The 24,685-nt window shown below is 49.3% G+C and overlaps 1 protein-coding gene across 1 annotated transcript; it reads right to left on the bottom strand.

Moving 5' to 3' along the window:
- Positions 1–482: 482 nt before the first annotated feature.
- Positions 483–23,959, bottom strand: MEX3D (mex-3 RNA binding family member D). Its single transcript, XM_074303322.1, has 2 exons — positions 23,242–23,959; positions 483–1,994 (listed from the first exon to the last, which is right to left on the bottom strand). Exons 1-2 carry the CDS (start codon positions 23,957–23,959, stop codon positions 682–684), a joined length of 2,031 nt encoding a protein of 676 aa, XP_074159423.1. The 3' UTR covers positions 483–681.
- Positions 23,960–24,685: the final 726 nt, after the last annotated feature.

Here is a 24,685-nt window from a genome sequence, read left to right on the forward strand (position 1 = left end):
CCCCCCAAATTGAAAGCCCTCCCTTAAAAAAGAAAGAAGGAAGACGATGTTCTCCGCAGGCAGGTGGGCAGCCCGGCGGAGGGAGCCCTTGGCCCTCCGAGGAGAGACTGAAAAGCCTAGCAAAGAATGCTCCGTACAAACCCCCCCACCCCCAAAGGTTTAGAAATATAAAAAAGACAACCCTTGTGTGTTCTAAATAAAAAGTGCCATTGGACCTCTTCTCTCTGTTTATTTTAACTTTTCAACTGAATACTGTTATTTGGAAATAACTGTAGGACAGCCAGTCTGCCTAGTGCCGGCAGCTTCCACACCTGGGGTCCAAGTTAAAGCTATTCTGTAAACATTGGAGGTTTGTTTTTTCTCTGGTTTTCTATTCCCCCCTTCTTCCCCACCCCAAGCCCGAGTCATATACTTCCCCCGTTCCCCTGACCAGCTCTCCCTCCCTCCCCCCAGCCCCGGCCCCCCCTCCCCCAAATCTCCTCTCCCCTCCCCCCATCCCTCCTCCTCCTCCTCCCCCTGGGAGTCAAGTTTTTTAAATAAAAAAGGTCGGAGCGGACGGGGTTGTTAAAAGGGGGTGCTGGGGGGAGGCGGAGGAGCGGCGGGCGGGGAGGTTGCCCCTTTCTCCTGTCTAAGCTGGCCCCTGCGCCCTCCCCCCTCTCCTCCCAGTGAAGGGCGGGGCAGCTAGGAAAAGATATGAATGGCCTGGGTGGCTGGGGTATGGCAGGCAGGGCACTCCGGCTCAGCCTTCCCGCAGATCCGGACAGCGCACTCCATGCAGAAGAGGTTGTGGCCGCAGGGGACCAGGGCGGCGATGACTTCGCTCTCGTAGCACACCATGCAGTCCCGGGAGGCCTTGCGGGCGCCCTCGGAGCTGCTGGAGTCTGTGGGAGAGCCCGACGCTGCTGACACACTGCCCGGCAGGGAGGATGACGAAGATGACGAATAGCCGGTGCTGTTGGAGAAGGACGAGAGCGAGCCCTGCGGCCCCGGGAGCCAGGAGAGGGCGCTGACGGGCTCGCTGGGGATGCGCCGGGCCAGCGGGTGCTCCAAGCTGATGCCCCCCGGCTCGGGCAGCGTGGGCGAGTGGCGGGGGGTGGCGGCCCCGCTGAGCCCGCTGTTCCTCCGCTGGGGGCAGCCCGGGACCGAGGGGCAGCCTCCGAAGGCCTGCAGGGGGTTGGTGCGCTCAAAGGGGGACCAGATGGTGGCTGGCGTGGTCAGGTCGAGGGCCAGGAAGTCAAAGCCAAAGTCACAGTCCTCGGAACCCAGCGGCGGGGCGGGCGGGGCCCCGGACTGATTGTCGCCCCCGAAGCCGAAGCCTCCGCCTCCCCCGGGGCCGGGCCCTGGCCCGTAAGGGCTGGTGGGGCCCGGCTCGGCCGCGGGAGCCCGGCTGCCGTAGAAGGCCTCGGCCGGGGCCAGGCTGTCCGCGCGCAGGCCGGCCGAGGGCCGCCGGGCCGGGTTGGGCGCCTTGGCCCAGAGCCCAGCGGGCCCCCCCAGCAGGTCGAGGCAGACGTCGGTGCCGTTGGAGTGAAAGTCGTTCTCTGCGCCAGCGTCGATGAAGGAGCCCGTGCGCATGGTGATGTGGGCCTCGATCTCCTCGCGGGCCCGGTCCACGTTCTCTGGCATGCCCGTCACCTCGAACACGGGCTCCTTGTCCCGGCTCGGGGTCACGATGTACGTGTGGGTCTGCTGCTGGATCCGCTTGATGGTGGCCCCCTTGGGCCCCACCACCAGCCCCACCACTCGGTAGGGCACGCGGACCTGGATGGTGGTCTGCCCCGGGAGGTTGGGGGGCCCTTGCACGGCCCCCGTCAGGCCGTTCACCTTGTTGCGGGTGGCTCGGATCATGGAGAAGTGCTCTGCGGCCGACAGGATCTCCCGCTTAGCCATCTCCACGTCCTCTTTGCGCCCGGTCACGATGAAGATGGGCTCCTCGCCCCGCACCGGGGTCTTGATGTACGTGTTGGTCTTGGCTCGAAGCGCCTTGATCTTGCATCCTGGGTGGGAGATGAAAAAGAATGGTCGGACTCCCGCTTCTGCAACAACCTCCAGCCAGCCCCTCACCGAGCTGGAGCTTTGTGGAGCACAGCCTCCCCTCCCATTGCCCACCTCCCCCCCAAAAAAAAACCAGAGGAGGCTCGGAACCCTGCAGAGTGGATCTGGAGTCGGACCCTTCCCCTCCCCGGGGCCCTCATAGCAGTGAGGGCACCCCAAATGGGCACCTGTAAGGGCCCTTTAAATGGGCGGACACAGTGCATCGGGAGATTGAGGCCCGGAAGTAATTTCTGTGGATATTAGGACTGCCCTTGGGCGGGATCCTGGCCATATTGAGATAGTTTCGTAATGGGTGACTCTCTCGCTGATTGGCTGTGTGTGTGACCTCACAGGCCTTATGTAAGCCCACTGCAGGCAGCAACCGCCCTCTTTAACCTCGTGCTGTTCACCCTGGCTCCTAGCCTGGGTGGCCAAGCCAAGATGGGTAGCCGAAAGAGGTAAGGATTTTGGTAGTGAACACATGGGTCTTCTGACCAGGTGTTCACCAGGGAACCAACAAGTCAGGGCATCAGTTAGGGCATTATGTGAGTAGGTATAATAAAGGCTTTTAAGATTACATGTGGTTGTTCTTGAGTGCGCTACCGGTTACTAAGCTATAGATTCAAGAGATTGTGGCCAGAGACCTTAGAAGGCCTCAGAGGAGGCGAGCCGGGTAGAGCTCACACTGCAAAGGACAGTGGTCTGGTGGGTCTAGGACAGACTAGTAATTGTAACTGCCAGGAGAGCACGTTACAGGCACCACCCAGGAGGTGCTTAAAATGAGGACCTGCAGACTGGTAGAAGGGGAGATCCTGACTCCAAATTAAGCACTACCTACTTGGCCACACAAGGTAGGTGATTAATAATTGTTTACAGACGCACTGGCTATCATTTGTAGAAGGGGAGGTCCTCTGACGCCAAATGAAACCCTATCTATTTGGGTACAAGTAGATGATTAATAAATGCTTACTATCATTTGTAGAACTGACTCCAAATTAGGTACACTACCTATATTACACCACTCTGGCTCTTGAAGTCACAACCAGGAGGCAGCTGAACACCCCAAGGTTCACACTCTTCATGGACTAAAATAATCTTACATCCTCATGGAAAAGTCACAGCGCCTCTCACAGGCGCTGCCTCCAAGAGCCTCCTAACTGGTCTTCCCTTCCCTTGTCTTCCTGATATCACAACTGTGATCATTCAAGTCAATCCACCTACTTGCTGTTTACAAGTCCAGAAGGGAAGTCTGGCTCTGACCTGCCTATCCAGACTTAGATTATTTATTTGCACAATCTATGTTGCAGCCCATTTGCTGATCCCCTAACTCAGCAGTGCATCTCTTTACCTTTTTGCACAGGCATTTCCCTCATGTCTAGAAAATGACCCCACTTGTTGGAAACCTTAGTTTGTTTCAAGACAACTTGGGTGCTTCTGGGAAGCCTTTCCTGAGTTAGCTTTTTGACTTGGAGCCAGGAAGAACCTGCTCTGCTGCAGACAATTACTAGTTGGTTGATCCTGGACAAGTCCCCTAACCACTGCCTGACTCAGTTTCCCCATCTGTAAAATGAGAATAATAGGAGCCCCTAGCTCACAAGGTTGTCCCATCAAAATATAAATATTAAAGCACTTTGCTAATGTTAAAAGTACTATAGAAATGCTGCTAGTGTTATTTTTCCAAGCCATTTTATCTCCTCTTTCAAGCTAAATTCCATTTTTGTTTTTAAATGTCATACATATACCCCCTAGGAGAATGTAGCAATAACTGACACATATTTAGAGTTTTAAGCTCCACAAAGGGCTTTCCCTACATGGTTATCTAATCTTCACAACTATTCCAAGACAGTGGGATTATCATATCTCCATTTCACAGATGGGGAAACTGAAGCTCATTAAGGTTAAATGACTTGCCCAGGATCACACAGCCAGAAAATATCAGAGTAGGCAACTAATCCAAGCTAATTTGGTGACAGGGACAAGATTCTGTTCATGATGCCGGGCTTTCTCCGTGAATTCAGGGACTGATTTTCAGAAGGCTTTTATATCCCTAGCTCCCAAGTACAACAGCTAAACAAGAGTTTTCAAATTAAGTATCTGATCCAACTTTATTCATTTACAGATGAGGAAACTGAGCTACAGAGGGCCGAACCCAAGCCCCAGGTCATAGAAGTGACCTTGTCAAGAGTAGAACTTAGCATACCTTGGATTCCAATTCAAATTTCAAATCCTGGCTATCCCTGTTTATGGGACCCTGGGATCTCCTCTCTGGGCCTGTTTCCTCATCTGAAAAATGAGGGACGGATTGAGTTAGATGCTAGCTGAGCTTTACGTACCACTGTAAAGGTTACTAGGCCTTTCATCCAGATTATCTGACACACACGGGGCCTCTGGCATCCTGAGCTGATAAATCACTTAACTTTCTCAGTGATCTAGGTATCAAACTCAAACAGAAACATACCCCTGTGAGCTCCATGTTGTGAAACCACAAATTAACAATGTCTGTTGCATTGTGTCTGTTCCTAATTTCCCAATTACATTTTAATCCAGTTTGGGATATAGTTCCCAGTTCTGCAGGCCTCTCAGACCCAGGGGAGCCTGACACTTCTGCTCTATGCAACTCTTTAAGACTGAGGATTACTCAGAAATTACTGACCACCACTGACTGGTAGAAAATTGTCTCACCTAGGAATTTCTTTTATCAATGAAATCACAGGCCCAGAAAATCAAATATTTGTGCATTAGAGACAGAATTAGTTCCATTTTACAAATGAGCAGAGGCTCAGAGACATCAAATGATGTCTCTTTGCATGTGATAAAGCAGTATTAAAATTCAGGTCTTTCAAATTCTAAGTCCAATAAACTATCAAGGCTTAGGTAGGCCTTTCCTAGCTCTGACTTTCTAAGTTCTATGGTCCCTTCCAGATGACATCCTGTGTTCTGAGGGCCCTTCCACCTCTGACATGGTGTTCACAGAATATCTGAGCCATTCATTGGAATAGATCTTAATCACAACTTAGTCTAACTTGTAAACAAAAGGAGTGTCTGACAAGTTTCTGAAGAAATATTCAGAAGGCCACCAGGAAGGAAGAACACCCCCACCTCTCTAAATAGCCTAATCTGCAGTAGGGGAACTAATTGTCAGGAAGCTCTTCCAGATATAAAATCTCAGTTTATCTCTTTGTCATTTACACATCCATTACTAGCAATTCTGCCTGATCAATGTCTTTCACCCATAGGGTCTAGAACTGAACTCAATAGTTCAGATGAGGTCTGACATAGAAAGCAATGGAACTATTACCTCTCTCCCACGCTAAGTTAAATTCTGCTTAATTATATTTGGTTTTGGCTTTGCCATCACACTTCTGCTGACTTAAATAATGAGTTTTAAGTCCACTAAGGTCACCAGATCTTTTTCAGAAACTATCTAATGGTGCTTTCCACATCTTCTCAGGGCCCTCCTAACTCTGACAAGATTAGGGCCCTTTCAGCTCTGCCAAGTTCTAAGGGCCTGCTCATTTTGACATGCTGTGTTCTATGGCCCAAGGCTCATGCTATTAACAGGCTGTCAGCCAACAAACATCTATTAAGTGTTTACTATGTTTCAGGCATTGTGCTACATCCTGGGGTTACAAAAGTTACAAAAAAAGCACAATCTCTGCCCTCAAGGAACTCACATTCTACTGAGAATAGCATGCAACACTTACACACACCACACACACAAAATACATAGACAGGATATACTGTAAATAATTAGAGGGAAAGCAGTAATGGTGTATATGTGGAGGGGAAAGGAAGGAAGGAAAGGGAGGAAAGTCTAGAGGGGGCCTAGGAAAAAAGTCTCCCAAAGAAAACAGAGTTTGAGCTAAGTCTTGGAAAAAGCTAGGGGGCGGTGTGAGGGGGCAAGCATTCTAGGAATGGGGCAGAATCAGGACACAGAGGGGTCTTGTTCCAGATTCAGTATCAGTGGATTGTGACATATAAGAAGAGGAGAAAAGAGTGAGATTGGAAGAATAAGGGAATAGCTTGTGAGGGCTTCCAGTGTGACACAGAAGTTTTGATCCTGGAGGTAATAGGAAACCACCACAGCTTACTGATTTGGGGTAAGAGTATGATATGTGATTGAGGAAAGTTATTGTGACAGCTGAGGGAAATGACTCAACAGATTGGAATAGGGAGAGACACGAGACAAACACCAACCAGAAGGCCATAGCACCTCAAGGTGATAGAGGGCTGTCCTAGAATGGCAGCTATGTGAATGAAGAGAAGTGGATCTTCAAAAAGGGTAGAGACAAGCCTGGATATGGGTGGTGAGAACAATACTCCCAGTTGTGAGCCTGATAACACCCTTGACAGTAATAGAAAAACTAGGAAAGAAGGAAAAGTTTGAGAGAAGAGGATGAGTTGTGGCTTGTTCAAACGTCTGAGGTGTACACAAGGCAGCTGATGGGGGCAGGAGAGGAGGCAAGACTGGATATAGACATCTGGAAATCAGCTGGTTCCATGGAAGCTGATGGCACCAAATGAAGAGGAAGCCTGGAAGTCAGCCAATTAGTGGAGACCTGGGGGAAGACCAGCTGGAGACTGAGAGAAATGAGTCACAAAGGAGAACTTAGGTGAGTGATCCAGAAAAGGGCGATCTCAGCAGCAAAGACTCTAGAAAGATGCACGTTGGAGGAAAAAAAAAAAAAAAAAACCCATGAGATTATTTGGCATACTTTGATGAGGAGGGGCTGGAAGGCAGATGACAAAAGAATTAAGCAATGAGGAAGGAAAAAGTTAAAGTAGACACAAGATAACTTTGTCAAAGAATCTGGCAGGAGGGGAAGAGAGATATAGAACTTGGCTAATGGGCAAGGCTAAATGGAGGGTTAGGGTTTATTTAAGCATTAAGGGAAACAAAGGTACATGAATAGACAGCAGTTAATATAAACTAGGATTTAAGAGCAATGGAAGATTAAAGAGAAATGCTAGATGAGAAAGGGGACCATTGTGTGCTAGAGAGGAGAGGATGAGATCATTAGTGTGTGAGAGACTTAGCAAAAAGATGGGCCACCTCTTCACGTGAGATGGAAGGAAAGGAGATGGGGCAGAAGACATTGGGAAAGGACCTCAGACCTCCTGAAGGGCTTCAGGGTTTTTGGGTTTTTTTTAAATGAAATATGAGGTAAAGTCCCCAACTAAATCCTGTATTTTGAGTGTTTCTTTCAGGAGATATTCTTGACTCCGTGTTCACAGCATTAAATACCACCCATCTTCAGCACCAGATGATGATGTTGATGTCCCCCAAACCCTGCATCTGCCCCAATGAGAGTGCAGTGAGGACAGAAGGAAGTAATGCTACTTTGGCATCTAGCTTCCCAGGGTTGTTATAAGGATCAAATAAAAGAATATTTATGTAGTGATTTACAAAGGTTAGCAGTATATAAATGGTAGTTATTTTAGTATTATTGTTGTTGATAGTCACCTGACTCAGGGCAAGTCCTCTAAATCAGTTTCCTCATCTATAAAAGGGTGATAAAGGCACTTGCCCTACCTGCCTCAAATGGGTTTGTTATGGGAAAAAGGGCTATCTGTACCTCCTTAAGGCTAGAGAAGGAGAAGAGAATCAGAAGCTACTGAATTAATGGAATTCCTCCTGGTTTTTGTTTTGATGAAGGAATCATATCTCCAGAGCTGGAGGGGAGACTCAGCTAGCTCAACTCCTTCATTTTATAGATAGGGGGAACTAAAACCAAGACAGGTAATGGCTTGCTTAAAGCTGCAAAGATCATAAATATCCATGAGATGGATTTGATTTCCAGTCATCTGAAGCCAGAATCAGCCCCCTTTCCACTGGGCCACACTGCCTCCCTGCTCAAGAGACAGCACAAGAATAGGGCCCTGAGCAATTCTGCCTCTGGAACAACCGGACTCTGGACAAGGTCCCTTCCTAGCACTAAATTCATGAGAACTTAGAAGGTCACTCACAACTTCATGCAAGTGTGCTCAGGGTAGAGGAGGGAAGTCCACTTATTGGCCATTGGTTTCCCATCTCTAAGATGGGGATAGGAACACCACTATTTATTTGACAAGACTACAGTGATCGAATGATGGACAGAAATAACTACATCCAGAGAAGGAACACTGGGAAGCGAATGTAAATTGTTAGCACTACTGTCTATCTACCCAGGTTACTTATACCTTCGGAAGCTAATAATTAATGTGCAACAAGAAAATGGTATTTACACACATATATTGTATCTAGGTTATATTGTAACACATGTAAAATGTATGGGATTACCTGCCATGGGGGGGAGGGAGTGGAGGGAGGGAGGGGATAATTTGGAAAAATGAATTTAAAAAAAAAAAAAAAAAAAGACTACAGTGATCTGTGATCGTTACATGAGATTCTTCCATCACTCCAAGGGCTACACTTGGAATGTCATTGGAATGCCCTTGCTGAGGCACCTTCTGCACAACTTAAGAGAGCCTCAGAGTCTTGACTCTTATTCAGGGGTTAAGAAATTTGCCCAGGTCACACAGCCACCATGTTGCTACGGATGAGCTTTGAAGCTCCAGGGCTTCCTGGCTGATTCTGCCTCTGGTGCTAGGGCTGCCCAAACTTGAGGGGCTTCCTAACACCTCCAGCATCACATATCAAATCTGGCTCGGCATTCAAGCTCTTTATAACCTCTAGATACCTCCAAGTCTTCTCTGGCATCCCTCTACCCCCACCTATGCATTCTGATCCTAGCCTCTAGGCTCCTTCCTCCCATTAGTCCTAATCTGCAGCCTCTGGACATTTTTTTTCTGTAGTCCCTTGTTAGGTTCTTACTAAGTGCTAATGAGATAATGAGATATTAGGTTCTTACTAAGTGCTAAATCGGTACTTGACAATTCTCTAGTTCCGGCCATGACTGGGAGTTTTTACTTGTGAATTCCTGGGGAAGAGCTTGCATGCTTAGGAGGAACAAGTTCATTGGTTGAAGTAATTTTTCCCAGAAGCCCTTGCATTATCCCATGCCCATTCTCTGGGAGGATAAAAGAGGGAAGTCACTACTCTGGACCAGAGTTAACGGTAACTGTCTGGAGACAACGGTTCTCTACAGGAAGAAGAATCTGTCTGAGAGATTTTGAGTTGACACAGTAGATCTCCTCCCAGAGAGTGTCAGCAGCTTCTGGAGATGTTACAAATTGGCGCCCCACGTGGGGCAAGGACTCTTGTTTATCCTGACAAGGACTTATTCTGAGCCCTTCAGAGGAGCTAGACAGGACCATTGCAATTTGGCACCCGAACAAGGACTTATGACTCCTTACCTCCACCTCCCAGCTTCCTTCAAGTCTTATCTATAATTCTTCCTTCTACAGGAAGCTTTCCCCAGTTCCTCTTAAAGCTCGTACCTTTCCTCTGCAGAGAATTTCCAATTTACCCTGCAAATAATTCATTTGTACAGAAAGCAAATAAAATGCCTTCCCCATTACACTGGGAGCTTCTTGAGGGCAGGGACTGCTTTTTGCCTGTCTTTATAACTTCAGTGCTTTGGTACATAGTAGGTGCTTAATAAATGTTTACTGACTGAGTCATCTAGGACAAGTCACTTCGCTTCTGTGAGACTCAGTCTCCCCCAATTGTAAAATGAGGAGGCTGAATTCACTGGCCTCAGATTTCTTCCCACTCTGCTACTTTCTCCAGTGATAAAGGCCAGCAAAGTAGCCAACTATGGGTCAAGGTCAGGCAAGGGCTGCTGGGAAGAGGGAGGCTCTCTCTGCCAGGCAGTGGCTTCCTCCTCCAGAACACACTGTCTCAGATGGTCACAGGGGCCTCCTCTCCCATTTCCAACAGAGAAAAGGACCCAGAGAAAGCATCATGGTTTAGGACAAGCCCTGACTCCAAAGTCAGGGGAACTGGTTCAAATCCCTTTGAGCTTTGTTTCCCTTCCTTGTAAATAACAGGGTTGGACTACACAGCCTGAGTCCCTCTCAACCCTCTCTACACTGCAGAGGGGAAGGCTCCATTCCAGATATCAGCTGGAAGGGGGCAGGAGGAGGCACCTAGCCTGGGGGTCCCACAAAACCCAAGCAGGCCAGCTCTCAGACCTCCAAAATGCTTCACACAGATTGGAAACTGACCAGGGCTGGAACCCCAGGCAGGGCGCAGCCCAGAGCCACAGGACTGAAGATCTGCCTGGAATCCCAGCTTTGCAACTTAGTAGCAGTGTGACCTCAAGAGAAAGTTACTTAATACCTCAGGGCCTCAATTCCCCCAAAGGGGAGGGCAGGATCTGCTGAGCTCTAAGGTCATTTTCAGTAAATATCTTATCTAAATTTTGCCTGGAGGCAAAACTAGGAGTTATCTGGGAGGGAGGAGTAGGCGAGTAGAAGGATTAGGGTAAAAGCCAGGGAAAGCTTCCGAACAGTTATCTCAAAGTGAAAATGGGCTGCCCTGGGAAAATTACTGCATCTATTTCACTGACTTAAGGTGAGAACTGAAGGAGACAGAGACAGACAGAAACACTGACAAAAAGGAAACAAACAGGAGGGGGAGAGACAGAAGGGGAGGGGGGAGAGAAACAGGAAAGGACACACACAGACAAAGAAGGGGGAGGGAGATGAGACACAGGAAGAATGTATGTGGGAGAAGTGCTCTGAAAATCTTAAAAAAGAGCTATGTATGTTAGAAAGGTAGTGAGCTTCTCATCACTAAGTAGGAGGCCTCTTGATGAGAAAGAGGTAAACTGGATAGTCCCAAGGTAGCCAGTAATCCAGGTCATCCCCCATCTTCACCGTGCTCTCTGTTCCGAACAACCAGCCCTTGCTGAACCATCACACCCTAGCCTCCCCAATTCTGGTCTTTTCCATTCAGGGTTTCCCAGAAACAGGCACAGCAGAGTGGATGGGGGCTAGGCTTGAGGACTGAGAATATTTAATTTTCAGCACAAGTAAAAAGGACATATGTGCCCTGGTACAAGGCACTTTATTACTCTGCCTCAATTTCCTCCCCAATAAAATAGAGATAAAGTGCCGGGGTACAACCCCAGAGCTAAGAAAAGGATCTTCCATGATAGAAGTGATAAGCATGCAAACCTTAGGTGGCTTACAGAAATTCCAGATATCATTACCTCCTTTGTAAAAGGGATAATTCTATTCCTGATACCTAGTTCCCTTGAAGCGATCAGGAGGCTCCCAGAATTCTAATCTACCCAAAGCTCAGCAGGAGAGAGCTTGGAATGAGCATTTGACTAAGTCACAAGACCAGCATCTGAGAGATTTGGGGCTAGTCACTTCCATTCTGGGAACCTTATTTTCCACATAGATAAAATGAGGAGTGGACAGAGAAGGACCTTGACCTAGATGATCTTTAAGATCCCTTTTCATTTCCAAATTCCATAATCACATCCTTCCAGATACATCAGTGGGTCACCTAGTACTTCTTCAAAGCTTATTGTGCATCAGGCAACTTTGCTAAACACAAAGAATAGCCAACTCTTCAACAATGAGATGAACCAAATCAGTTCCAATAGAGCAGTAATGAAGTGAACCAGCGAAAGAACTCTGGGAGATGACTATGAACCACTACATAGAATTCCCAATCCCTCCAATTTTGTCCACTTGCATTTTGGATTTTCTTCACAGGCTAATGGTACACTGTTTCAAAGTCTGATTCTTTTTGTACAGCAAAACAACTGTCTGGACATGTATACATATATTGTATTTAATTTATACTTTATTTAGCATGTATTAGTCAACCTGCCATCTGGGGAAGGGGGTGGGGGCAAGGAGAGGAAAAGTCACAGGCTAATTAACTAGACTAACTGAGCACTGGGAACTGGGGGAGGGACCCAGCAAAGGCCTCCTGAACCCAGGAAGCCAAGAGGTAAAGACAGAGGGGGAGGGCATTCCCAAGCATGGGGCCCACTCAGGGCAAAGGCTTGGAGAGATGGAGTCTCTTACAAGAAGAATGATATAGCTGAATCCTAGAACCCAGCCTGTAGGAGGGGAATAAATTATATGACTACAAAGATAAGAAGGACCTGGTTATGTAGAGTTTTAAATACTAAACAGAAGACTCTAGAATTGATACTAAGGTAACAGACATTGGATTTAACTGATTAGAGGGAGACAATAGCATCAGTTCTGCACTTTAGGAAAATTATATTCTAGTGTTTAACATAGTACATAGTCATGTGTTTCAATAAACACTGATTGATTGAAAATTTCTGTCTGTCATTCGAAGCCTTCCACACCCTGATTTGGCCCTCGTTCTCCATCAGAGCCTTCTGCTGCCATCAAACTGATCTGGACTCTAGTCCACGAAACACAACCCCGACCTTGCCTTGCTAAACCTGATCCCATCCCATCTTCAAAGTCCACATCCCTCAAGAAACCTTTCACACTTTGGAACTATAAACAGCCTACTTTGTCTTGTACATGTATGACACAGGCCTAGGCAAGGGAGTCTAAGGCAGAGAAGGGAAATGGAACTTCCTATATGGAGCTGGCTGGAAAGGTAGAAAGGGGGCAGTTAGTTCTGAGCTTTAAGTGCCAAGTTAAGTTTCTGTTTGATTCTGAAGATAAAGAACCACTGGAGGATTAACAAAGTTAACTTTTTTGGTGGCTGTGTAGTGGACAAATAGGGGGAGACTTGAGACTGAGACCCTTCAGGCAGCTACTAAACAGTGCAGACAAGGTAGAGTGCCACAAACTGATGAAAAGTGAAGTGAGAAGAGCCTGGAGAACACCGGACACAATAACAGCAACATCACATGATAAAATGCCTGTAGCTCTTCTCAACAACACAACAATCTAAGGTAATTCCAAAAGACCCATGATGAAAAAAGCTATCTATCTCCAAAGAATTGATGGAATCTGAATGCAGATGGAAGCACACTATTTTGACCCATGATGAAAAAAGCTATCTATCTCCAAAGAATTGATGGAATCTGAATGCAGATGGAAGCACACTATTTTCACTTTTTTTTGTTTTTTCATTTCTTCTTGGTCTGTTTTCTTTCACAAATTACTGATATGAAAACACTTTGCATATTTGCAGTTCTATAAGTTCTATCTCTATAATGTATAATATATACATTATATATTTATATATCAAATTGCTTATTGTCTTATTAGGAAGTAAGAATTTAGAATTCAAAAATTTTTTTCAAATGTTAAAAATTGTTTTCACATGTAATTGGGAAAAATATTTTAAATTTTTTTTCAGAAATATGGAAAAAGAGATAATCCAGATGAGAGGTAATAAAGAACTGAAACTAGGGTGGTAGTAGTGTGAAGTTGTGAAGGAAGGAGGAGGTGTAGAGGTGAGGTGGGGTAGAAAACGTGGCAACTGCTAGATTCATGGTGAGGACAAATGAGGAGTCATCCTGGATGGATAAAAGATGACCCTGAGGCTGTGGATTTGTGAGTAGGATTCAGAAAAGGGCAGGGTTTTGCTTATACTGGCAGATGTTGAATAGGAGATGCCCCTAGGACACACATCTAACTGACAGGGACAAGAGCTGGGCAAGGGCGCAGCTGGATGGAGAGTTGAACCCATGGGAAATGGTGAGACAGTCATGTAAGAATGAAGAGATGGAGAGGATACGGACCTGGAGAGACACCCCAAACCAGGAGGTGTGCAATCAAGTGGCCGAGTTGGAATGGTGAGAATTGAGGGAGAATATCACAAGAAATCAGAAGGGAAGTGGTACTGTTAATTGACTGAGCCCAAGGAGGATTTAAGGGGTAGGGTTGGAACTAGAGCAGAACTGACTTTGAGGGACAGCAGGATAGATAGGCCTGGTAGGCTACGGATCACAAAGATCACAGAGTGGGACAGGAACATCACAACAAGGGGGAGGATGCGTAACTCCCACACAAGTTGAGAAAATCTATAGTGGAATGGTCATCTAAACCTGACATTCCCTCCCCAAACAGTCCCCATTTCTAGAGCACTCTAATTCCCTCTCTTCATGACTACTCTGTGACTATCCAGGAAACTGAGTCTAGGAGAAAGGACTTAGCTGGAGGGAGCTTTTGAATCCAGGTCTTTTAAGAATTTCCCTTACACACAGAGGCTCCTCTAGGTAGCTAAGATCTCCTCAGACACCCCAATCTCTCAAAGACCTCCTCCTACAGTGCTTCACCTAGGACAGCAGCCTCCAGAAGAGGCTTGTAAGGACAGCTAGAGAAAGAAGGACCACAGGAGAGCTCAAAGCAACCAGTCCCATCCATTTCACCTGGGAAGATTCCCTAAATTCCCAATGGCCACCGAGGCAGTGAATAACCAAGGCAGAATTTGAATGCAGATCCATACTCCAAAGCCACTGTTCTTTTCCACAGTAACTGTGGCCGGGAGCGCCTGTGACTTGGAAGTCTGGCCCTTTGCCTCCTCCCCCAGTGCCCCTCTCTCCCTCAGACACTCCCTCAGCTCAGTAGCAAATAATAACAGCTTTTGTTTCTCCAAGCTCTTCCCAGCTGACAGAGCATTTTCCTTCTGACAGCCTTGGGAGACAAGTAGCACAGGAATTGTTATCTCTATTGTACAGATGAGGAGACTGAAGTCCAGGGGAGGGGGAATTTGGCCAAAGTCACACAGCTAAGTGGCAGAGAAGTGATCTGAACTCAGTGCTATAGGAGCAGAGGAAATTGTTCCCAGCTTTGAAGGGGTACAGGTTTGGAAAAGGGAACAAAGGGCAGCTTTAATATCTATAGTTTTAAAGGTTTTCAGAGCACTCTGTGGACACAACAGGGTTCCTAATCCCTTTTCTGCGGCCTCCATGCCTATGGCATAGAATAAAAATATATAGGATTATAGGGTAATCAATTATTTTGAAAGCAAGATGTCACTTTCAAGGAATCTCTGAAAATCTGTCCAGAGATCTTAAGGAGTGCTGCTGTCACTGAGGTGCTATTATGATCCCCACTGGATAGATGAAGAAATCAAGTCTGAAGAGTTACAGTCAGTGAGTGTCAGTTTGGGATCTAGACTCCTGGTCTTCCCAACTCTAAGCCTAGCATTCAGCCCACAAGATCCCACCACAGAGGCCTTTCCAAAAAAGCAGCTTTTTCTGATGACCAAGGCCTAGACTCAGATCTTCTGACAGAAATGAAAGGACTGCAGCAAGAGCCCATAGCCCAGTTGAGAGTCAGTCCACAGGCTTCAACTGGACTCCACGCTACCTGCAAGGGCAGAAACCAACTTGCCTTCTTACTCTCTCTTCCAAGTCATCATTCCCTCCAATGAAATGGTCACTTGAGTGACCTTTCCCATTTTACAGAGGCAGTAGGAACTCTAGTGCTCTCCTGCATGGTCATTCCATAGCTAGGGAGTTTGATGGCTGGCCCCATGACCTTCTCGGCATTACATTTGGTCCTTCAACAATTTTCAATTTTTAATTTGTGGACTTGTGGGTAAGTCCATAGAATCATGGGATTTAGCGCTGGCAGGCAGGAACCTTCAGATAAGGAAACAGAAGGACATCATTCAAGGTCGCTAAGCAGGTTAACAGGGGAACTATGAATGGAACCCAGGACTTTTTTCAAGAAACACCCAGGATTCCTGAAATCCTCTGAGGGAATTAACCGTGGGGACAGGCTCCTGACTAGACCAGATGGGCCCGGATTCAGCAGGGAGCCAAGAGGGCATGATTGCTAAGCCCCTAACAAAAGAAATGCCCACATTTCCCACATCTATAGGATGCATGTGGTCTGCTCTATGTGTATTGTTACATTTGATTTTATACAAGGCATCAGGAGATAAGCAATGGAGGATGAATATTCCCATTTCAGAGATGAGGAACCAAGCCCAACAAGACTGGGAATCAGGGCATCTCTAAATCTTGTGTTTCTTTCCCTCTTCCAAGTCTCCCCTGGGTATGAGCTGGACGACGGTTCCCCATTTGGTATCACCTGTTACTCTGCTTCAGTTTCCTCAGATGCAAGCTCCTCAAGCCATCTTTGCCTCTGCCTTTTCCACAAAACCACCAACACCTTTCTCTCTCCAGTCCCAAACAGCCCCTTCCCTCGCCAGAGCTCAGCCATCAAAACTGCCTCTTCATGGGTCTCCCACTCCAGCCTTTCTGCTTGAGTAGCTAGAATCATCATCTCTTGACTTCAGTCAAGCCAATGTGTATATATACAATTTTTCCCACTCCGGTCCTTTGCCCAGTTTGATAAGTTCCCTTTGGAGATGCTCCCCTATTCTCCAAGGCCCAGACACTCCCTCTAACAAGAAAATCCAGGAAGCCCAGTGAGTATTCTTCCTTCTGCCATTCTAACACCTTTTAGCTCTCAGAGCATCTCTGATGTATGGGTATCTGGGTACAGCGTCCCTCCTAGTGAGTAATAACTTTATTGATGAGTAAATCTTCTGTTAAGTGTGGCTTTATCACCACTGGCCCCTACTCCAAAATCAACACTAGCTCCTTTTAGCCCACAAACCCAAAAAGGTGAAATACTCTTGGAACAAATTTGCAAATTTAGCCTAACTGCTTTTCCTAGAGAAGAAACTGAGGCACATAAAGGAGACAGACATTACTCCTTGTCCAACGTAACACAGTTAATGGCAGAAGTGATTTAGGGTTTAGGTTTCCTACTTCCTCTTTCTGGAGCCAATTCAACCTGACTAGCATTTAATTGATTAAGCATCTACTATACTAACTAAGAAAGTTAAAGGAGAAACCACCCCTGTTCTCATGGAGCTTCCATTCCAGGATAGGTCACATAAACAAGTATATACATGATATGGGAGAGCCCTGGCTGCACTGAGAGAACCAAAGAAGGCTTTCCTGAGCTGAGCTTTGAAAGAAGTAAACAAGCATTTATTAAATACCTACTGTGTGCACCTGTAAAATGAGCTGGAGAGGTAATGGCAAATCACTCCAATATCTTTGTCAACAAACCCCCAAATGTCAGATGTCACTAAAACAAATGAACAAGTATGCACTTACTGTACTAAGCTCTTTATAAATACTTCATTTGAGCCCAACAAGCAGCCTATCAAGGTAGATGCTATTACCCCCATTTTACAGATGAAGAAACAGAGGCAGAGGGAGGTGATCTGATCTACCTAGAAGTCAGTGTCTGAAACCAAATTCGAATTCTGGGGCCGATGTTCTAACCACCCAGGTGCCTTTGAAGGTAGCTAGGGATTCTCAAAGGTAGAAGAGTAAGGAGTGAGTACATCCCAAGACAGCCTGTGCCAAGGGGCAACTTCAGTCAGCTCCAGTAAGGAGCTTACTGGTACCCTCTTTATTCTCCCCTATCTACTTGTTGCTTCCCCCCACTCAGCCACCCTCCTATTCCTGCACATTCCAGCCCAGACTGAGTACAGCCACAATGCCCCTTAAGACACAAGCCTCCTCCAGAACCCACCCCCCTCCGCTTCAAGCTCAGTTCTCCCTCCTCCTGGCTAAGAGGGCATTGCTCCTGCTAGCATGTCTGGACTTTTAGTCTCCTGTTTTCAGGGGTAACCAGTATGTACAGATGGCCTGCTGGACGCAGCTGTACAAACTGGGGTCCTGTGTTAGGAGCTAAGAGGGGGAAAAAAGACCCAAAGCCAGCTGAAAGGAAAGCAGAGTAGTACAGATGATGTTTAATTCCCACCTTTGTCATACTCCCAAACTTACCAAATTTTGTTCCCTTCCCCTACCAGCCTGTGTGTACATTTGGACTCCAGACTTGTGCCAGATCCCCACTGAGCCAGTCTTGCTCTCAAGGGGCAGTATGGCATAGCAGAAGTACAGTTGAGAAAAGTTTTAATTTATTTATGTATTTTTGGGGATGGGGGATCAGTTCTAAGCCTGTCTTTACTACCAATTTACTGTGTGATCTTTGGTAAAAATCACATTTCTTTTAAGACTCAGTTTGCTTAACGGTAAAATGGAATTAATTTTTACCCTGACAAGGGGTGTTCTTTGCTTTCTCTGGGCCTCAGTCTACTCACTTGTAAAATGTGGGAGAGGCCTCTTAAGGTCCCTTTCCCAGAGCTGACTTCACCTCAGACTATTGGTCCTAGGTAATAAGTCCCCGCATCTCTGAATTGGGACTGGTGCAAATGAAATCATGTATGGGAAGAGTTTTGCAAACCTTAAAAGCCCCAAACTGATGAAATGTTATTACATATTAAAGTATGAGAGGCTGATGAGGATCCGAGGGAGACAAATACCAGGAAGTTATTGGGCAAAATTCAGCTTTTTCAAATCCCAGTTTCCTCTACTGTAAAATGGGGCTTAACTTTATCTCCTTTGGGAGTGGTTGCCCTGAGACTCAAAGGAGACACCAGTAAGGAAACTGTTTTGCAAACCTGAAAGCTGCACACAAAGTCTGCTACTGCAATTATACAGATTAAGGAGGCAATACCTACAGGGAATTCCCAATATACCCAGGCTGCAAGCCTGGAAGCTGGAAATCACCAGGGACTTCCTGGGGGAGGTGGCACTGAAGCAGGGTCAGAATCTAGGGAGAGGAAAGTGGGATTCTGCCCTATGAAAAGCAGTAAACTTTGTTGGGGGGAAGGAAGGGCTTTCATCACAAGTAGGGGAACATAGTTATCCCTATTTTCTCGCGGCTTCAATTAGAACAAATGGACTTAAGGAGTACCTGGAAGAAGCTGGGGAGAAGGGGAAAGACTCAAAGCAAAGGATCCTGTACAAGCAAGGTGGGCCCCAGTCCCTCCCCTGAATCTCACGATTGCCTCCCCTCTGTCAAAAATAACTCTTTCAAGGTCACTTTCCTCACCACTGCCTTGGGAAGAAAGGAACAGAAAAGTTCCTCTCTCTCCCCCTACCTCAAAGGGAAATAGGGTCAAAAAAAGGGGAACACAGTAAGTGCTTAATAAATGTTTAGTCTCTTCCCTCCACTCTTTAAAGCCTAGCTCAACAGTCACTCTTCCAGGAAGACTTCCCTGATTCCCACCATTTTTCAGGTAGCTTTCACTCCAGAGGATGGGGAATCTCCCAAGATAAGTCTTCCCTAGAGAGGTAGGGAGCTGAACTAGGCGAAAAAAAAATACAAGGATTTCCAGAGGCGAGAGGGCATTCTAGGCCCGGAGAGAATGGGAGTTCAAAATCAAGGGGAAGGGAGGAGAAGAACAAAGGCCTGAGAGTCTCTTACACCGTGGGTGGCACATTTTCCCCTGAGGCTTTCCCCAGGTTAGGACACCAGCTCCAAGGTCAGAAAGTCCTCATCTCCTCCTCCCCCGTACTTGGGGCTCTGCACTAACTGCACCTCACATTTAGACAGTATTTTAAGGTTTGCAAAGGATCCTACAAAAACCTGGTGGGACAGGTGCTGTCAATTATGCTCATTTTTACAGAACACTTTTTGTCTGGGCAAAAGTTAGTTCCATTTAACAGATAAGGAAATTGAGCCAATAAAGAAAAGTGATTTTTACCAAATATTGAGTAGTAAGTTGGGGTAGTAAAGACAGGCCTAGAAAAAGGCCTCCTCCCCCCCAAAAAAACTTTCCACACCTGTAACTTCTGGCTCAGTGAGGGACTGGCACTCTAGGGAGAAGTCTGGAGTCAAGACTTCAAATGTAAACATGGCTAAATGTGAGGGAGAACAGAAAGTTTAGGAAAAGGGGACCCAACACCCTGACCTTACCTAGGCCTTTGACTTTTCATGAAGAAATTTTCCTGCTTAGAGTGAGCAGGGCATCTCCCAGAATATAACCCTAAAAAATCCTAGCTGCCAACCACCCTTGATCCCCCACCTTACTATTTGGGGAACTCCCCTCTGAACCCATGCTACCTACAATGCCCAATGTGAACCCCAGATTCCCAGGGAGAGAGGTGACTTCATCCTTCCTAAGGTGGAGCCCATGAATTTCCTTGGGATTGGGACCCATGGGGAGCTGACTTAGTAAGCTCATTATTGCTGTACCTAACCGAAGTGTTTCTCCAAATCTTGCCCATAAAGAGAATAAATAAATGCTTGGTTGACTGATATTATAAATTGTGCCTGCTTTGTGATGAAACTGAGGGGAGCTTGTCACTGCTGGAGCACTGATGGGAACTCCAAGAGACAAGATGCTTTTCTTTAGGGAATCTTCCCTGTAAATCTCAGCAACAGGATAGTCCTGATCTCAACATCAAAAGATCTCAGGTTATTTACTGCCTTTTGGAAATTGTGCCTCAGTTTCTTCAACATAAAATTGGGTTAATAATCCTTGCATTATCCATCCTAGACCCCCTCTCCTCAGGGCTGTATGGAAAGTGCTTTTTATAAAGTGAAACACAGAAGGAGAATAGATTGTTTACATTTTGTATAAAACCCAGATTTTCATAGAAAAAGTTTGCGTTTTGCTCAAAGTGGGAGTCCCATGGCTGCCTAATCTAAAAACAGGCAGAGGGAGGAAGAAGTCTGGGAAACAAAGCTTTATATGTTGGGCTGGGGTCGGGGGAAGAGGGGGCAGAGTTTATAGAAATCTAGGCTTCGGCTACAAGAGGGATGTCTATCAGCTTCTAGGTACCAGAGACCTTGGGACTAAAGGACAAGATATGGAGAGAACTCAGGGATCTACTCCCAGATTTATTGGGATTCCTCAAGTGATTCTGGACAAATTCCCAAGATAGATAGGGAAACTGAGGCTTACATGAAGTTATTTGCCCAAGGTCATTGAGAGAATCGCTAGCAATGGGAATGGGTGGTCTTGGATTTGCATTCATGCTTGGACCCTGCTAGACCCTATGGAGGGCTGGCCCTGAAAACAGACTGCAGAAGACCCAGTTCATCCTATGCTGGTGCTTATGACCTATGTGACCTTGGATAAGTGACTTCATCTCCCCAAAGGGATTAGATGAGATGGCTTCTGGGGGTCTCTTCTATCTCTGAAAGGGCCTGGAAATGCACCATCCAGAGGAGGGCCAGAGGCCCAGGGGACCCATTCAAGGCTCCTGATCCTCAGACCTCGGGGCTGCTCTGCAGAAGCACCCAGATTATTCAGATGGAAGACTCCTCTAGGCCCACTAGGGTGGGGCCCCCACTGAGGGCAGGGAAGCTACAAGACACTTCACAGATGTGAATATCTGTCAATCTTTCAATATCACCCCCACTCGCCCAGTGACCTTGGCCATGGGGTTACTGAAATCCAAGCCAGCAACAAACTAGCCTTAACTGGACCCAGCTGCAGCAGCAACCGTCCCAGTGGGATCCCCAGGACCAGCCCGGGGAGGGTTTACAAAACCATCTCCATACAGGACTCCTTTAAAGCTCACAACAGCCTAGGGAGGGAGGGCCAGATTTTACAGGCCAAAAACCTGAACCTGAGGGAGAAAACCCCACTTGCCCAAGAGCCAGCTCACAGCTAGATTCTGAGGGGGGGGAAGCCAATCCCAGTCTTACGGTCTCTCCACTAAAATACACATTGGGAGCAACTTTCTAGGAGAAAAGAAGCCAAACTGGGCCAATTATCAGATACACACACAAAAAAAACAAAAAGTAAAACAGGTTCTAGATTGAGACAAGCAGAGAACCTGGGTTCAGTTACAGACTCCATCACTTCCTTTGGGCATCACTTCAGCTCTCTTGGCCTCAGTTTCCCGATGTGTCAATGAGGGAGCTGGACCAGCTGATCATTTTAAAGGCTCTGTGTCCTATCAGCCCATTCGGGACTCGGCATCCTCACACAGCCATAAATCCCACCATAATGCCATGCACAGAGTACAGAGAAATAAAGACTGGAAAGCTACTCTGAAACCAAGGTTACTATAACTCTGGGGACCAGCTTGACCTCGGAGCTCTGTCCCAGGCCCGAGATGCACGATAGAGGGCAGAAAGGCAGTTGGGCGGTCTTTTCCAAGTCCAGAGCAGTCCGCCCGGCCCCACCCTGGTTCCCTAACTAGCCCCCCTACCCCCAACTCCACCCCCCAGCACCCCAAGCCACGAAGAAAGAGCTAGGGCAAGGCCAGGCAGGAGAGGGGGAGGTTGCGGGAAGGGAAAAGAAAAAGTTGAGACCGGTAGCCAAGCAGGGCAGGGCTGGGCTGGGCCGGGGCGGACTGGAGCGAAGAAGGAGTGGGGAGGGGGGAAGTGGGCTGGCTCAGGGCAGCCCAGCCACCAATGGGAAGCCTTGGGCCTGATGTCACCATGCTAATCACAGCATGGTCCTCTAACAAAGGGAACAATAGGGCAGCCAGCCACCCAGGCCCCTCCGACAATAGAGCCGGCCCCGGCCTTCCAGCCGGGATGGAACGGAGACCACCCCTCCTTCCACCCGGGCAGGAACTGTCCAAAGCTAGATGGGGGGAAGTGGGGGGAGGGGAAGGCACCACACTCCAGAGACCCACCAGCTTAGCAGATCAATACGTTTGGGACCGCGTACAACCCCAACTGGAATATCAAATAGGCGTGTAAGAGCTTAAAGATCTCTTCAAAAATATCAGCGCGCGGCGCCCCCTCCCCCCCAAACAACACACTCCCTTCTTTACACCCGTAGCGTCCCCGGCTGCAGACAAATATGGGGTCTTTGTGACTGATTCTTTACAAAGCGGAAGATGACAACAACCCCCCCATTTCAATTACTATTTTTTGACAGATCCCAGTGTGGGGGAGAAGGCGGCGCGAGCAGGGGTTCGCTGAAAAAGACTAAAACTGCACAAAACCTGCCCTTCCTCTCCCGCATCCCCTGGGAGTCCCTTTCCCCACATCACTAACAAGATCTCAAACTTTGGCCGGTCCCTTAGAGGCAAAGTCCCCGAGCTGGGACCACCCAGCCCCAGGAGACGCACAGCAGGCGGAGGGCCTCCAGGATCAAGGGCAGGAGGATGGGGCGGGGAGGAGAGGATCCCAGCTGTCGGGGGAAGGAGGGGGCTGAGGGTCCCGGGAAGCAGGAGGGGAAGGCTGGGACAGACTGGCTGGGGGACAGGGATGTTTCCAAGTTAAACTCTCCGGGCGCTGCACAAAGGGAACAAGAGTGACCCAGATACAGAAAAGGGGCGGGGGATGCACAGAGACAGCCGACAGCTCGCATCCTACACTGGGGGTGCACGTCACGGCAAAGTAACTCTGAGCCCCGGACGCCCCGAGCTCCACTGCCAGGGCTTGCCGCGGCCCCACCTCAGGGTTATGCCCTCTGTCACTTCCAGCCCCCGATTCTAAAGGGAGGGTCCGAGTGGCGGCGCGCGGAACTTCCACGCTAGGGGCGTCCGAGCGACTTTGCTCAGTGTCACTTTCCCGAGACCGGGATCCCGGGAGCCGCGGGGGAGGGGAGCAGACCAAGCCCGGGGGGGGATTTACCTTGTCTCCCCACGATCTCGGCGACGTGCTCCGAGCTGGGCACGGGGACACACTCGGTCATGTTGACACTCTTCTTCCGGCTGCCGATCACACTCATCTGCTCCGCCAGGATGGAGTGGTGGCTCAGGTGTGGGTGGTGGTGGAAGTTGCTGAACACATCTGGCGGGGACGTGGTGTTGGAGGCCGGCGGGCTCACGTCCGCGTCCAACATCTGGAGGGCTCCCAGCACGCCCCCCGTCCCGACGGCCACCCCTCCGGGGGCGTCCAGCCCGGGCCCGGTGGCGGGGTCCAGGTCTTCCAGGGCGCCGTCGGCTGCTTCTTCTTCCTCCTCATCGTCCTCCTCCTCCTCCTCTTCCTCCTCGGCGCAGGCCTCGCCGTTCACCCCGCCTTCCTCCTCCTCTTCCTCTTCCTCGTCGTCCTCCTCTTCCTCCAACCCCAAGATGGAGAGCTGGTCCAGGGCGAACCTCAGGGCGGCGGCGGCCGCCTCCTCCTGCTCCGGCGGGGCCGCCCCCTCGGCGCCCTGGTCCGGGATGGGGGGCGGCGGAGGCGGCGGCGGGGTGGGCGGGGGCGGCGGCGGGGGCGCGGGGGGCTGCTGCTGCTGCTGCTGCTGTCCGGGGCCGGGGCTCAGCATCCCCAGGCCGCCGCCGTGGGGCGGTCCCGCCGCTGCCGCCGCCGCCGCCGCCTCCCCTCCCTCGGGCTGGTAGATGGAGCTAGGCATGGCCGGGCGCGGGGAGGGCGGCGGGGAGCCGGGCTTCGCTAGCCCCGGAGCTGCTGCTGCTGCCGCTCCTGCTGCTGCCACTGCTGCTGCAGCAACGGGAGCCGGGCCCTCGGGGGGGAGGCGGCCAGCAGCCCGGGCAGGGCTCGGGGCACCGATCCTCGCCGCCGCTGCCGCCGCTGCAGCTGCTGCTGCTGCTGCCGCCGCTGCCGCCGCTCCCCGGGCTGCTGCTGCTGCTGCTCCTCCTCCTCCTCCGCCGCCGCCGCCGCCGCCGCCGCCCCCTCCTCCTCCTCCTCCTCCTCCTCCTCCGCCGCCGCCGCCGCCCCCTCCTCCTCCTCCTGCTCCTCCTGCCGCCGCCCCCCGCCTCCTCCTCCTCCTCCTTTGTCTCCTCTCCAGCCGGCCGCCTGCATTCAGCAGCAGCGGGGGGAAGAAGGGGGCCGGAGGAGCGGCAGGAGGCTCAGCTGCGCCCGCGGCCGCGGCCGCCGCTGCTGCTGCTGCCGCCGACGACGCCGCCGACGCTACCGCGGCCGCTGCTGCCGACGCCGCCGACGCCGCCGCGGCCGCCGACGCTACCGCGGCCGCTGCCTGGCGGGCTCGCTCCGGGCTCGGGCTCGGGCTGGGACTGGGGCTGGGGCTAGGGCTGGGGCTGAGGCTGGGGCTCGTCGCGGCGGCGGCGGCGGCTACGTGGGGCTGCGGCTGCCGGGGCGGGAAGCGGCGGCGGTCGCGGGG

This window comes from Sminthopsis crassicaudata, chromosome 1 (genome assembly GCF_048593235.1).
Source record: "Sminthopsis crassicaudata isolate SCR6 chromosome 1, ASM4859323v1, whole genome shotgun sequence".
In the NCBI taxonomy this organism is placed as follows: Eukaryota; Metazoa; Chordata; class Mammalia; order Dasyuromorphia; family Dasyuridae; genus Sminthopsis; species Sminthopsis crassicaudata.

What these genes read in the sequence shown, in the direction of transcription:
- MEX3D (XM_074303322.1), bottom strand. Translation starts at nt 23,959, where the DNA reads ATGCCTAGCTCCATCTACCAGCCCGAGGGAGGGGAGGCGGCGGCGGCG. An exon ending in CGAGATCGTGGGGAGACAAG is followed by an intron (nt 1,995 to 23,241) that starts GTAAATCCCCCC and finishes TCTCCCACCCAG; the next exon opens with GATGCAAGATCAAGGCGCTT.